The sequence below is a fragment of the Bos taurus genome, chromosome 16 (assembly GCF_002263795.3).
Source record: "Bos taurus isolate L1 Dominette 01449 registration number 42190680 breed Hereford chromosome 16, ARS-UCD2.0, whole genome shotgun sequence".
Classification (NCBI taxonomy): Eukaryota; Metazoa; Chordata; class Mammalia; order Artiodactyla; family Bovidae; genus Bos; species Bos taurus.
Window position 1 is genome coordinate 67,193,350 of NC_037343.1, and position 16,171 is coordinate 67,209,520.

A 16,171-nucleotide genomic window follows, 5' to 3' on the forward strand; every position below is an offset into this window, starting at 1 on the left:
TTTTATGTTTAGTCAAATAATTTTTAGTGAAGATTCTTGTCAGCTGAAATAAATTTGTAACTGTGTTTCTTGTGTCTACAAAATACAAGAATATGTAGTCAATTCAATTAGACAACAGTTAATTAGAAGAAAATTCAAGATGTGTTTTAAAATATTTTCTAAACAAAGAAAACAAATGATAATTCCATTCCTTGTTTTTCAACTTACAGGTTGTGTTAAGAGACTATTTAGACAGGACCTTAAAGCCCTATGGTTCCTATCTTGGTTAAACCTGGTGACCACAGCAACAACTTTTTGAGCCCCACATCTAGAAAATACCTTTTGACAAAAATATGACCTGATACTGACTTATACATAAGAGAAACCATAATGTTTCTTCTCAGCCCCTACACCTGGAAGGAAACAGGTTGTTCCAGTCTTGTGGTCAGATGGTGTAATATGTTAGTTACTAAAAGGAAGGCCTTACTCTTATTTCTTGGAAACTACTGGTCAGTTTTTTCTGTTGTTTAGGAAGCAGGTGAGTGTGTTATTTAGAACTTTTAATTCATGAACATTATGTAATGGGGAAAATTTTCAAAGAGTTACAACTGTGCAAATCATCATGCTGTTGAAAGGTCCAAGTACATTTTTAAATGTGAAGCTGAATCAGGTTTGAAGATGTGGCCTTGCAGTGTGGGGTCCAAGTTATTATGGAGACAACTGGTTCTCCATAACTGCATCGAGATTTGTTATACAGCTTAGCTTCTGGTTCCTTCCACTTTCCCCAGAAAATACTTAGGGCTTATAAGCTCAGACTTTATTTACATATAGTAGTTTGATTACATTTAATTTTAATAAAAGAGCCCCTTTGGATAATTTTAAGCATTTATTTTGGCATCAGGTAGCCTTCTCAATTTCCCTATAGACACTAATTCTCATGAAAATCTAACCAGAGGGGGAAGGGAAGAAGATCGTTTGTTATGTTTGCTTTGGTTCAATTTCAGTTATTTTAGATTCTGGGCTAATTTAACTCATTACGAGTTATTTATTTGTATAATTTTTTATAACAAACGTGGTTCTGTGACTTGAAACTCTGTCTTGGGCTGTTTGTAGTTCATGGAGCATGGAGTACCTGGCAGCCTTGGGGGACATGCAGCGTAAGTTGTGGGAAAGGTACCCAAACAAGAGCAAGACTGTGCAATAACCCACCACCATCATTCGCTGGGTCCTACTGTGATGGAGCAGAAACACAGATTCAAGTTTGCAATGAAAGACACTGTCCAAGTAAGATAAATACAGTGTTTGTACCCTCAATAATTTAACCTCTACGTCTTATCTAGGGAGTGTGTCATCAAGAATCAATGTCAAATGTACACACTGCTATATTTAAAGTGGATAACCAACACGGTCCTACTGCATAGCACAGGGAACTCTGCTCAGTGGTGTGGCAGCCTGGATGAGAATGGATGCATGCATATGTATGGCTGAGTCCCTTTGCTGTCCACCTGAAACTGTCACAACATTGTTGATCGGCTGGCTATACTCCAACACAAAATAAAAACTTAAAAATAAAGAATCAGTATCAATAAGATCATCACTCAACCTATCAATGTGCAGGGTTTAACTTGATCATCTCTAAGTAGTAACAGAGCACATATGTTTTTCTTTAACCCAGTTGATGGCAAGTGGGCCACCTGGACCAGTTGGAGTGCCTGCTCTGTATCCTGTGGAGGTGGCGCCAGGCAGAGAACAAGGGACTGCTCTGATCCTGCTCCCCAGTATGGAGGCAACAAATGTGAAGGGAGTGATGTCCAGAGCGATTTTTGTAATAGTGACTCTTGTCCAAGTGAGTGTTGGAAATAGTGAGTCAACATTATACTTTCTTAAAGTTTCATTATGGCCGTTAAGTCCTTAAAATTACAACAGTCTGTTACTTGATTTGTCTACCACTGGTTTAGAATATCAAAATGTTGTGTGGTTGCTGTTGTGTCTATATAACACCACAGACCCCACTGATTTATATGGGCAGAGGTTACATCCTATTTCATGTCCTTTATAGGACCAGCTTCAGAGTGCAAGGACTAGGGCATCCTTCCACACTAACTGGTGATGCTTCCTTAACAGAAGCAAGCAGGTGCCTCTCTGCCTTAATTTAGTCACCCAAGCTAGAAGTGAGGACCCTAGCAGCATTTTAGTTCACTGTGTCCTGAATGTCACAGCTTGACTCCTCAGAGACCTCTTCTCATTCCTATCCTCCAGCTCCTGGAAAACTCTTTTGTTGTGGTTCAGTCGCTAAGCTGTGTCCGACTCTTTGCGACCTCTTGGACTGCAGCATGCCAGGCTCCTCGGTCCTCTGCTGTCTCCTGGAGTTTGCTCAGATTCATGTCCATTGAGTCAATGATGCTACCTAACCATCTTACTCTCTGCCTCCCCTTTCTCCTTTTGCCTTCACTCTTTTGCAGCATCAGGGTCTTTTCCAGGGAGTCAGCTCTTCGACCAAAGTATTGGAGCTTCAGCAGCAGTCCTTCTAGTGAATATTCAGGATTTCCTTTAGGATTGACTGGTTTGATCATGCAGTCCAAGGGACTCTCCTAAGTCTTCTCCAGCACCACAATTCAAAAGCATCAGTGCTTTGGCACTCAGCCTTGGTTATGCAGGTTAAATGGAATTGTACAGTCACTGCAATGTATACCCAGTTTCCAGTCAAACCACCTGTCTTTGGAAGATGCCTATTTATAGATCTGGGTGTTTCTTTTCACTTCCTGGATAGAGTCTTTCTGTACTCTTTGGATGAATGTCATTGTTTACCACTTCTCCAATGGTTCTGTGTTGTAGCTCATGGTAACTGGAGTCCTTGGAGTGGCTGGGGAATATGCAGCCGGACATGTAATGGGGGGCAGATGCGGCGGTACCGCACATGTGATAACCCTCGTCCCTCCAATGGAGGAAGAGCTTGTGGGGGCCCAGACTCCCAGATCCAGAGATGCAACACGGACATGTGTCCTGGTGAGCTTCCCAACCCCTGGCAGTAGAACAAGTAAAGCCTTTCATTCAGTGCTCCTTGTAGCAGCCCCATCATTTCAGGTCTTGAAATGAAATTCATTTAGGCAGAGGCACCCTGGGGGTAGACTTTATAGCGCATTTGTTAATATTGACCGTCTCGTTCTTGTTCACAGTGGATGGAAGTTGGGGAAACTGGCATAGTTGGAGCTGGTGCTCCACCTCTTGTGGAGGAGGTGAAAAGACACGAGAACGGCTGTGCAACAATCCAATACCATCTAAAAGTGGTCGCCCCTGCCCAGGCGATGCTACTCAGGTATCCAGATGTAATATACAAGTATGTCCAGGTAAGCAACTACATTCGACTTTGGCAGGACCACATTTACAGACTTTCTGTGAATTAAAAAATAAAAATAAGTGGTGTCACTCTGAGCCCTCAGATTACAAAATAGTGCCAACTCTGGGTGAAAGGGGCTTCCCAGGTGGCTCAGTGGTAAAGAATTCACCTGTCAAGCAGGAACATAGGTTTGATCCGTGGGTTGGGAAGATTCCCTGGAGAAGGAAATGGCAGCCCACTCCAGTATTCTTGCCTGGGAAATCCCATGGAGAGAGGAGCCTCATGGGCTACAGTCCATGGGGTTGCAAAGAGCTGGACACAACATAGAGACTAAACAATGACAACAACTGGATGGAAGAATTAGGAAAACGGCACTTTTTCCCCCTCATTGATGCAGCTCTGTGCCAAAGCTCATGCTGGATATTAGTCTCTACCTGCTTCCTTCTAGGCTCCTTTTATAAAAGGATATGGTCTTCTCCCAGCTGTAAATAGTAGTCCTGGGCTTGAGGACTAAAAAGGGCAAGGAAGAGTGGGCAAACCAGTCTGAGATTCCAGGCAGAAAAATGAGGGTGGGGCAGAAACTGAATAGCTAATACAAATACACAATTGGAGGCTGTTCTTTCACAGACTGAAATATAGAGAACATGAGTATAGACAGTAAAATAGGGAAAACTCAGTTTAAGGGAAAAGATTAGGGGGGGTTTCAACTACTATCATTCAAGTCATGCAATATGGCTAGATAATTGAGATACAACAATTCAGAAGGAACAGAGTTGGCATTCTAGAACTCATGGACCTCAGAGTTTACTGGAGTCCCAAGAAACTGTGGAAAATATTAAGGGTATTCATCTCAAAGAACCGGACCAAAAAGAACATTTTCACACTGTTGAAATATGGGCATACCATTGGACATTCCAAAGCTTTAAGGTTGCTTTGGGAATTAAATATCGCTGAAAATCAACAAGGCCCATTTGACAGAGGGACAGAAAGGAGTTACAAGAACAGATGTATAGGATGTAAGCAGGCTGAAAGAGCAAGCATCCCTCACTTAGTTGCTTAATGCGTTTCCTCAGCATGGCGCTGATCACCAACGATGTTGAGACTCTTAACATGTAGGGACAGTGACAGGTCTCATTTCAGTTGAGACATTTTGTAGCTCAGTCTCTCATGATACCAGGGACCCAGTGACAGAAGAAGTCCAAATAGGCAAATAATTTGGATTACAGGATCTGATAGAGAGTTTGAAGGATCCCAACTGGGTAGACAGAACAAGGAGACATCTATTGAACATTGGGATTCAAGTCTCTAATGAAACTAGAGAATCAAGGTCAAAATGGGAGGCCACTCGTTAGTGCTGACCTTGAGAACTAAGGAAATTAGTCCTAAGCACAGCGAGATGATAGTAGGATCACTAAGGAGCCAGCCAGGTCCTATACTATGTACTTTCTTGCGTCATCTTGCTGCATGGTTCCCATAACTCTCTACTCTTAGCTTCTCAGATGTGACAAGCCACCATCTCTCCTAAAAGGGCGATGTGTGCTGTGTCTTCTACCCAGAAAGCCTTTCTCTGCCTTCCTTGACTTGTATATATGCTCAGTCCTCATCTTAGCTAAGACCTAAGCAACTCATCTTCCCATCCCTAGTCTATTTTTACCTCTTTCTCAGACTTCCCTGAGTAAGATATCTTACACATTAGTGCATTTCACATCTATTTGTAGAATTCTAATTATTATCTCCCCTGTTTAGATATAAGTGCTATGAAAGCAAGCTTCATGTCTTTTTTTATCTTTCTTACCATTGTATCTTCAATACTTGACTAACAGATGAACATGAAGGGTGAATCAATGTGAAAAAACTGTTTCTCTCACTATTAAAATAATGCAAAATAAAATGATGAAACACTTACTGACTTTTCTCAGATTGAATACAACTGTATTTCTCCCCAGTATATAATTTGTTGTTTAGTTGCTAAGTCATGCCCGACTCTTTCGCAACCCTATGGACTGTAGCCTGCCAGGCGCCTCCGTCTGTGGGATTCTCCAGGCAAGAATACTGGAGTGGGTTGCCATGTCCTTCTTCAGGGGATCTTCCCAACCTGGGATCAAACCCACATCTCCTGCATTGGCAGGCAGATTCTTTACCACTGAGTCATCAGGGAAGCCCCAGTGTATAATACATGACAACACTATCTGAAACACCTTATGATTGCTTCCAACTATATTCAAGTAAGTGACCAGTCACAAGGCTTTGGAGCGGTTTTGTTGCTGATACCTCCTTCCTTCTGTGCTCTCATGAAGGAGGCAATGGATAAAAGAATATGGGTTTTCTGAACCATTTTTCTAGATCCCACATTTACACATCAATAGATGGTAACTTGTTTTTCTCTTTCAGACACACAGGGAGCTCAGCTCGGTGCTCTGTGCTGACTTAGAAAGGTGGAGTGGGAGGGAGGCTCAAGATGGAGGAGCTATATGTATACATATAAATGATTCCCTTTGTTGTACAGCAGAAACCAACACATTGTAAAGCAACTGTACCCCAATAAATAAATTAAAAAATAAAGAATATGAGTTTTGTTCTGCTGCTTCCTAATTAAGTAATCATGGGACAATCACTTGAATGCTCTGAACTTTATTTTCCTAGTCTGCAAACTCTGGCTATTTATTTAAACTGTGGCTATTTAAACTTACCTTATAGAATTTTTCTAGAATGAGTTAAAATATATTATGTGCTTCCTATAGTACATGACATGCTCAATAAACCCTCATTATTATCAACATTTCATCACCATCACCAAACATGTACTTTATTTTGGCTTTGGGACTAGGCACTGAATGTATTCTTTGGATTGTGAAATAATACTATGATGTACATAGATTGGAAGGATCCTAGATTTATGCAGGATGATGAGTGTTACATGGGAGTAGAATGTTTTGAAAGCTTATTTATTTCACTCTGAAATTCAGATGTCATATGATATTTTAAATGTTTGGGAGAAGATTTGGAGCATCTTTGAATACTGGCTTTCTTTTCTCCGATGTAATGTTGATGAAATTGTTTCCTTTCCAAGAATGTTTTTTTCTTCCCGCAATAGGTGGGCCCCAGCGAGCCAGAGGAAGTGTTATTGGAAGCATTAATGATGTTGAATTTGGAATTGCTTTCCTTAACGCCACGGTCACAGATAGCCCAAACTCTGATACTAGAATAATACATGCCAAAATTACCAATGTACCTCGCAGTCTCGGTAGGTCTCTTTGCTGATAAAAGTTGTCAATAAGCCTCTTTTTAAAAACATACATTATTCTTCTTCATCTATTATTTCCACTTAAAATTTCTAGGGATGCTACTACTAAATGAGCAGTGTAATAGTCCTTAGTTTTATCCCAATGGTAAACTCTTTTTAAAAACTGATATTTTTAGATGCTGATATTTTTGGTGTTATTCAAGTATATTTAGAATTCATCCCTTTGAATAACTTGCTGTGAGTAATGGCTCACAACAATGGGCTGTAAATATTTTGCTTTGACATCTTATTTACCCCTTTTTTCTCTAGGTCCAGCAATGAGAAAGATAGTTTCTATTCTAAATCCCATTTATTGGACAACAGCAAAAGAAATAGGAGAAGCAGTCAATGGCTTTACCCTCACCAATGCAGTTTTCAAGAGAGAAACCCAAGTGGAATTTGCAACTGGTTCGTATCAACTGAACTTAATATCCTATTGCTATTTAAAAATATGATCGCTGTAAAAGTTGGAAGTTTAGAAAAATACATTATATGTTCCCACAGAGGATAATTTCAAAGTTTTGTTGCCGTCTTATCATAAATGACATAAAAGCTAGTTTATATTTTCCTATAAACTTTTACTGACATGGCTCTATAAGAGGCCATATGTTTTCAGATACTATAGTGATTTTTATAACCTAAAAGTTTTTTTCCCTTCATCTTTCCTGTATCTGTTCTCTTTAATTCCTTAGAGAGGGTTTTGAAGGCCAAGCAGAGCAGGAAGCTGAGTCATAGCTATTAATTAAAGGTTTTTGTCTTTGAACCAGAGATTCAGTTATGATATCTGATAGGGATTCTTTAATCAAAAAATTGGAAATATAAACAAGCAAATCTAAAGACTTTTCACTTTATCCCTAGCCTTAATGCATATGGATTAGCAATTCATGGTCTTTTCCAAGGGCAGATGACTTTTTAAAGACCTTCATATGAAGTATCTTTGAAGGTGGTCCGCCTTTGCAGCAGTGATCTTTAAGGTAGCGGGGCTGACGAAAACCATAGCTTTAATCAGCCCACAAGACGTGTGGGTCTTTGTATGGCAATCCACTTCCTAAGATGCCCCTTTGCTGTTTCTAAAAGCACCAGAAAGAACAAAGCGCTGGAGCCAGACTTGTGGCTCTTGTGGCTCAGACTCGTGACCAGTCTTCCTGGTCGCGCTGTCTGTCCCCTTCTCACAGGCAATCCGTCCATTTCTGTAGAACTGCCTTGCTATTGCTTGTCAGTTGACAGTGTGGATTCCTTCACCTAATTATAGGTGTAATCAGGTGAAATTTTTGTAAAAAATGTAAAAAAAGGAATTTTAAAATCAATTTAATTAAGTTTAATTTGGGGGCTAAGTGCTATTTTCTCTTATGATTTGTGTTTAATCAAGTTTGAAGTACAATAACATAGCTGAACTGGTATAAAAATAAGTCTGTAATGTGCTTACACAAACCATATTTTATAAACACACACACATATATGCATGTGTGCATGCTCAGTTGTATCCGGCTCTTTGTGACCCCATGGACTGTAGCCCGCCAGGCTCCTCCGTCCATGGAGTTTTCCAGGCAAGAATACTGGAGTGGGTTGTCATTTCCTTCTCCAGGGTATCTTCCTGACCCAGGGATCGAACCTGCACCTCCTGCATTGGCAGGTGGATTTTTTACTACTGGGAAGTGTATCTGTATATATACATACACACACACGTATATGTAATACATCTGCTGTTGAAATGAATAAATTTTAATTCCTAGGAGAAATCTTGCGGATGACTCACGTTGCCCGGGGCTTGGATTCTGATGGTGCTCTGCTGGTAGATATCATCGTGAGTGGCTATGTCCTGCAGCTACAGTCACCTGCCGAAGTCACCGTAAAGGTAAAATGTTAGGGTAACTTGCCTTCACTGTTTATTGGAGAAATGGTAAGAGTCAGAGTCAAAGATCATTAAAGAAGCACAGAAAACTTGTATAGTTTCCCCTTGTTCACTTTGGAGAGTAAATCTCTAAACCACTAAGGGTAGAAATGGCTATGTGGTCTTTGTCTAAAAATTTTTAAGGAGGAGTCTTTATAAGCTTTTAGTAGTTTTATGACGATGCTTATCAGGACTAAGATCAGAGCTATGTTGATTTAAGCCATTTAACTTTCTGTAGACAAAGAGAATAGTAAGTCTTACATAAAAGATTTTATAGACCATCCACAAAAGTATTCCAGAAATTAAAGAATGATAGCAATCGCCTTTTCACATTTTTACTTTACTCTTAACCGACAACTCTGAGTCCCTTATTAAACTCTCATTTATGACACTATTATGAAACTAAGGTCGTTAAAATGGTAGGTAGGTTCAAACTTTAAGTTTGAACACTGCTATACAATTACAATTTTTATTTAGAACTGTATATTTTTAGACCCTAAGCCATTTTATCTCATTCTACATATCATAGTACCCTCAAAAAGAAAAAAAAAAACAGGAGCCATGCTGATCCTCAAATCCGTATTGTCCTCCTTAGGATTACACCGAGGACTACGTTCAGACAGGCCCTGGGCAGCTGTATGCCTACTCAACCCGGCTGTTCACCATTGACGGCGTCAGCGTGCCTTATACATGGACCCACACCGTCCTCTACGACGAGGCACAGGGAAGAATGCCTTTCTTGGTAGAAACACTTCATGCATCCTCTGTGGAATCTGACTACAACCAGTTAGAAGAGACACTGGGTTTTAAAATCCACGCTTCAATTTCCAAAGGTAATTTGGTTAAGGGAAAGTCCAGCTCTTCATGCTACGTAGTCCCTTCTAAATGGGTAAAAGAATTGCACGGATGCCATTCAAAATAAGGATGTCAAGGTATAGACTGAATGTAACATGTTTTTCATGTGTATTGTCTATGTTTTATAAATAAAGTCCTATGGTAAGTCCAATCCAATTAGCATTCTAGTACATTTGGTTTGCTAATATGCATCTTCATATTTTAATAGCATATTGAAGTTGTTACTGTTCTAGCCTATATACACAGAGCAATTTAAAAAGATATCCTCTGTCAATGATTTTTCTTTGGGTAATAAACTCCATTTGTTCTTGTTTTGGATCTTACAAGATTTTTTTAAATTCCTGAAACAGGATGTAAAGGTGTATCTTAACCTAGTCCAAAAAAAAAAAAAAAATGTTTCTGTATTTTAAAAGAAAAACTGGGGAGTAATCAGCAGAATTCCAGCTGGCATTTATTGTTCTTGGAAATTATAGCTTTTGAACTGCTTCCTCTTGATCTTAGTAGCCCCCCTATGCTGGTGGGTTTTGATGTATCTATATTCTGAGATATCCTTTTTCATTTTTGTTTTATTTAAATATTTATTTTTTATTTTGGAGTATAATTGCTTTACCTTGTTGTGTTGATGTCTGCTGTACAACAGTGTGAATCAGCCTAAGTATACATATGTCCCCTCCCTGTTGAACCTCCCACCCCTCTAGGTTGTCATGGAGCACTGGGCTGAGCTCCCTGTGTTATACGGCAACTTCCCATTAGCTGTCTATTCTACGTATGGTAATGGATATGTTTCAGTGCTACTCTCTCAGTTTGTCCCACCCTCACCTTCCCCCAGCTGCCTCTCTATTCCTGCCCTGCAAATAGGTTCATAAGTACAATTTTTCAGTGGTAAGAGGCACCATGACAATTAGCATTCCATATCCCATGGGGTTTGACGCTTGGAGATGATACTTGCATGAGGTTATGTTATAGACACTAACTGTTTGGATGATTTTAATATTGAACTTTAGGCTCCCATGAGTATATTTAAAATGATTCGGAGTAGTCTGGGGAGTGTGTGTTTTGCTTTGTGCTGGCTTTCCTAAAATAAATCCAAGTAGATTTAGCCAGCATCATTTTGCTTATCATCTTTAGCACATACACTAAAAATGCATTTTCACTGTTTATACCCTTGCTCTCATCAGCCGTGCATGTAACTGTTTTCTTCTTCAGCATCAGAACTGCTTCATCAAATTTGAGGTCATAGTAATTTAAGAATATATTCACATTTTTTGAACTAATCTCAGATTCATGAAGCCTCATAGCCCCACACCTTCTCCACCCACGTCCGTCACCACCACCTTATTTCACTATTGTCATGCATGTTACTTTAACTTGGACACGAGAAAAGAGCCACTGGAACAAAGAGTTATATTTTCTTTTCCCCAGTAATACCTACTTTTCAAATTTAATCTCCACTTCTACTTTTTCCAGTTCTCCATACAATTTTTAAAAAAAAAAATCTTTAGCACAAGATTTTGGTTAAAATGAATTTATATTATCTGGGACTAGAGGAATTAAAATGATTTTTGAAAAGTCATGTACTTTCTACCCAATCGTGTTAAGTCCTCTAAACTTGAAACTGCTTGATGGTCTTTATGGTTTCTGTCTATTGAGGGATTTGAGTCCCACGGTAGAAGGAAACACTGTGAGACATTTAAAACCTCTTACTATTCTTGCATACTATGATTCTGTGAATCACAGCTGATGCCGTTGCCCATTGGTTGTTACTATTCCTGTTTGTTTTAATAATTGTGCACCTGCCGTTTCTTTTTAAATGACCACCAGGGGGCAAGCCTGCATTCTGAGTTGCTTCACCAGCATGTTCTTTCTCTTTGTTGGGTCTAAATTAGAACTATGGTTACAGTGCAGTTAGACTTGTACAGACCTTGATTTCTAGACACAGAGATTTTGGTTTACCTAGTCTAAGGTAGGACCTTGGAGTCTGTATATTTAACACAGCCTCTGAATGATTCTGCTGTATCTAGTCTTTACTATATGATCCAAACCTAGGTTGCCCACATCATAGTGACTGTAAGGAACCTTCATACTGGTTGAAAACACAGATTTCCCAGGCTTCTTCCTTTGCCATTCTGACTGGGGTAGAACCAAGGGATCTATATTTTTAATAACCTCTCCAACAGATTATAGTATCAGTAAAGTTTGGCAGTTATTAGTCTATAAAGATCCTAACTTAATTGTTTGAAGCATATTCTGAGTATACTAATATGACAGTATACTGATAGAAGTGACTGCAAGGAAGAGCATTAAAATCTTGGCAGTAGTTTGTCTCAAGTGAAAGGGCACAGAGAATTTTATACTTATCAATGTTTTTACAATTATATATTACCATAACACACAAACAAACATTTTGTATTACCTTCCTACTATGTCAAAAAAGAAAATCACGATATAATTCAAAGTCAGGTTCTTTAACTACAAGAGAAAGAATAAAAGGAAAATATGTATTTTATGTTCTTTGATATGAAAATCTTTGGACATTATAGATAGAAGTATTTATATGGCTGAACCAATATTTAGAACCCAGAAATGGCAACCCACTCCAGTGTTCTTGCCTGGAGAATCCCAGGACGGGTGAGCCCGGTGGGCTGCCGTCTATGGGGTCGCACAGAGTCGGATGCAACTTAGCAGCAGCATGATGTTTAAAAACGAAAACAAAAAAAAGCAACAGTTATTCTTGGTAACATTCTGACTAAAACAAAATGTACAATGAACCATCCATTTACATGACAGTTGCATTCCTGGAAAGTTTATTGTATATTTTAATCACACACAAAAATGTTTAATAATTGGAAGATGAGTTCTAGCCATAGATAATTACAAACAGCTTTCTGGATTCCACAAAAATCTTTTGGGGAAAGGGACACATCTTCATCTTGCATCCTTAACCCACGCATTGCAATATTTAAAACCTGCCCTGGGGTCCACCCCACTCACGAAACAGGCTTCATATTAAATCTTGTCATCATCAAGACAACCAAAGTCTCTCCCAGGAAACTTCCCAGATGCTGCCTTATGGAAGCTATCTCCCTGTTTAGAACCAAAAATCTAAAGCTTCTATCAGATAATAACATATTTATGTGACACATTTTTCCACAACTGTGGCCCCAACACAGTGCTGTACATAACATACTGGCTACATTAAGGCATATGTAAATAAGTGAATAAAAATGAAGCATGAATTATAACCACCTGAACTGTATTCCTTTTAAACCTTTATGTTGGGGTGTAGTTGCTTTAGTGTCAGTTTCTGCTGCAGAGTGAAGTGCATCAGCTGTATGTATACAGCTACCCCTCCCACACCTCAGGTCATCACCGAGCTCGGAGCCGAGCTCCCTGCACTATACCGTGGGCTCCCCCATCTGTTTTACACGTGGAAGCACACACATGTCAGTGCCAGCTCCCAGTTCATCCCACCTGCCTCTCCCCTTGGCGTACCCACACATCCATTCCCTACATCTGTGCCTCTATTCCTGCCCTGCAAATAGGTTCATCTGTACCATTTTTCCAGATTCCATATACATGCATTAATATCAACATTTTTTTATTTCACTGTGTGTGACAGACATTTCTCTAAAGAAGACATACAGATGACCAAGAGACACATGAAAAGATGGCCAAAATTACTAATTATTAGAGAAATACAGATCAAACCTACAATGAAGTATTACCATATCTCACATAGGTCAGAATTGCCATGATCAGAAAATCTATAAATAAAAAAATGCTGGAAAGGATGTGGAGAATTCTCTTGCACTATTTGTGGGAATGTAGATTGATACAGTCACTATGGAGAACAGTATGAAGGTTCCTTAAAAACTAAAATAGAACTACCATATGACCCAGCATTCCACTACTGAGCATTTGCCCTGAGAAAACCATAATTCAGAAAGACATCTGCACCCAGTAATAATCATAGCACTATTTACAATAGCCAGGACATTGGAAGCAACCTAAATGTCCATTCACAGATACATAATGGAATATTACTCTGCCATAAAAAGAAATGAGATTGGGTCATCTGAATTGTATTCTTGAGTTCAGTGGCTGAAAGTCATACGAACTTGCATCTAAATCCTTGTTCCAGATTATCTTTATAATTTTATTACCTTTGACTTTAGGTTACTTACATGACCTCAGTCTCAAATTCTTCATCTGGAAATTGGTTATGACTGGAGTCGGGGAATTCTGAGATTTAAATATAGCACACGAAGCACACAGCACTGTATGACAGTCAACAATCACTTAGCAAACATTTCTATCCCATCCATTCTGCCCCCATTCCCTTGAAGGTACAGGAAGGCTTGAATACTCTCAGGGTCATTTTTACACTTGGACAGGAAATGGATCATGAACCTCTGCTTTCTCTTCAAGGTTTTAAGCAGTTTGATTGCCTAGAAATAGCAAGTATGGCTTTAGCTTTCTAGTCAAGGAATTGTATTCACTGGAGTAGTATTTCTTCCACCCTCCACAAATATGTATGAGAGTTTTGAACAGTGTCATGGTCTCAGCAGGGCTTAAATAATTTTGCAATCAGAGACTCTCCAAAGTAGAGTGAATATGAAAAATAAATACCCAGACTCACTCTATGAAGAACACCTAAAGCAATAAAAGTAAACCATCTTGTGTATTTGGAATTGAAGGAAAATCTAAGATAATTTCTAAGAGATTGAATATAAACTCAGTGTATTATATGACTGACATAAAATTCCCCTTAAGAGAAATCTATTATGTCAATGATCGTCTTTTAAGGTGTGTGTGTGTGTTTATATTACTTTGGTAACTTGAAAATGAGTTTAAGTTTTTGCCTCTCATTAATGTTTATATTTGGAAAATAACTTACATCAAAATAGAGTTACTTCCTAAGAAAAGAGATTCCCTAAGCTACCTATTCTTGTTTATATGTTTTCTTCTAACACTAATCTGACATCTATTCCATAATGATATGCCTGTTTCTTCTTGCTTTGACTACATGGAAAGAATACTTGGTTACATACAGAGGAACTTTGAACCAGATGCTTCTCTGTGCAAATGGAAATTGACAAAAGGAGAGGTTTTCTTCATTAAAGTTTGTTTTTCACTGGCATAAATTATTTTAAGGGTTTTCAAAATACCATTCCAATTTCTAGAACAGAGAAAGTAAATGGCTGGAAGAATAGGATTTTGCCTGTGGTTATGCCTGGCAGTCACATTGATTTGTATCCTTTTTTGTTATCAAAGAATAATTAATTTTCTTTTGATTCATGTAAACTACTTAGGCAGAAAATCTGCTTCCATTGGCTGCTTGCCAACAATCTCTGTACTATGATTCATTTAGTTCTTGCTTGAGAAACAGGAACATTTTTCCATTCTGCTTGTTTTCACCTATTGCATTTGCTGTGTCATGTGCTCTACTTTGGCACATCTTCCCAGGGAAGATGGTTCTGGAAAGAAATAAGGTGCCAAAGTTCTAACAAGTCAGTTAATATTGCTTTTGTCTCTATGGTAGGAGAACGCAGTAATCAGTGTCCCCCTGGGTTTGCCTTAGACTCGGTTGGACCCTTTTGTGCTGGTAAGTACAACAATAAGTGATGCATTTTTGTTTTTCATAATCTGTTCATGCTATCATTAACGGACAGTTACTGTCATTTTGATCGATATTTATTAATCACAATAGTCCTCTAACTGTCTCTTTTTACAGGTGAGGAAATTGAGATGTGAAGAAGTTGAGTGCCTAAGTTCACTCAGCTATCAGATGGCAGAGCTAGATTTGAATTTGAGATAGATGCAAAGCCCATGCTGTTTCAGTTAGTTCCACAATCAAGTGTGCCAGGAATCATGATCAAGTCCAGGGATAGACTGAACACAGGAACCAAACACTGGACTGTGTTTGGCCACCTGATTGCACAAATGTGAAACAGCAGTAATTCAAGTCTAAGTCACCTAACCCTAGAATTGCCCAGCTGTAGCAGAGGGCTGGATTGTGGGTGGAGGACTGATGACTAAACCTGCCCTGTGCCATCCATGTGCCAGCGCAGGAGAGTCACAGATAAGTAAACAGCTAAATAAATGGCTAGAGGAGCCCAAACTGGCATACACAGTGCTTTTCTTTTGGCTGGTGTGCAATGAAACATCATACAGTGATAAAAAGGTCGTCTTTAGAAACTGTACTGCCCAGGTTCAAATCCCAGCTCTGCCGATAATGACCTAGGTGACCTTCAGCAATTTAGTTAACCTCTTTGTTCCTCAGTTTTAGCATGCAAATGAGAATAGGAATAAAAATACTTATCTCCTAGAATGTTGAGATGAGTTACCTTAGGTATAATAAAAAGCATTTCCATCACAGTAAATGGTCATTATGTCTCAGCTTTCATCATTGTTGTTTTAAAATTAATGCCACCACTGTCAGAGATAATGTGAGGACCCAAAAGTAATTTCATTTTGTGTTTCTATTCTGTGGCATATGGAGCATTTTCTGTTACACTGGATCCGTTCATTGGCCTCTACAGGCAACTCTTTCCACCCACTTTAATAGCTCCTTGAAAGTAGGGCTTCTCCATGCTAATTGGGTCTTGTTTCTTCTTCCAGATGAAAATGAATGTGCCGCAGGGAATCCCTGCTCTCATTCCTGTCACAATGCCATGGGAACCTATTATTGCTCCTGCCCTAAAGGCCTCACCATAGCTGCCGATGGAAGAACTTGTCAAGGTAGTTACATGGCTAAATCTAATCAACACATTTAAGCAATGGGCATGGCAATCTCCGACCTAGGGAAAGCATGGAAGACCAAGGC

General features: G+C 39.2%; 1 protein-coding gene across 3 annotated transcripts in view; it reads left to right on the forward strand.

The window, feature by feature from the left end:
• HMCN1 (hemicentin 1) overlaps positions 1–16,171 on the forward strand; it is a 540,104-nt gene that overhangs the window by 487,718 nt on the left and 36,215 nt on the right. For 2 of the 3 annotated variants that reach the window (XM_010813560.4, NM_001192537.3), the window contains exons 90-99: positions 1,093–1,263; positions 1,655–1,825; positions 2,815–2,985; positions 3,156–3,326; positions 6,411–6,560; positions 6,870–7,007; positions 8,333–8,454; positions 9,086–9,323; positions 14,888–14,950; positions 15,967–16,086. In XM_010813560.4, the coding sequence (XP_010811862.2) occupies positions 1,093–1,263; positions 1,655–1,825; positions 2,815–2,985; positions 3,156–3,326; positions 6,411–6,560; positions 6,870–7,007; positions 8,333–8,454; positions 9,086–9,323; positions 14,888–14,950; positions 15,967–16,086 (1,515 nt within the window). The remainder of the gene's footprint in view (positions 1–1,092; positions 1,264–1,654; positions 1,826–2,814; positions 2,986–3,155; positions 3,327–6,410; positions 6,561–6,869; positions 7,008–8,332; positions 8,455–9,085; positions 9,324–14,887; positions 14,951–15,966; positions 16,087–16,171) is intronic. The other variant, XM_024976236.2, reaches the window with a different exon arrangement.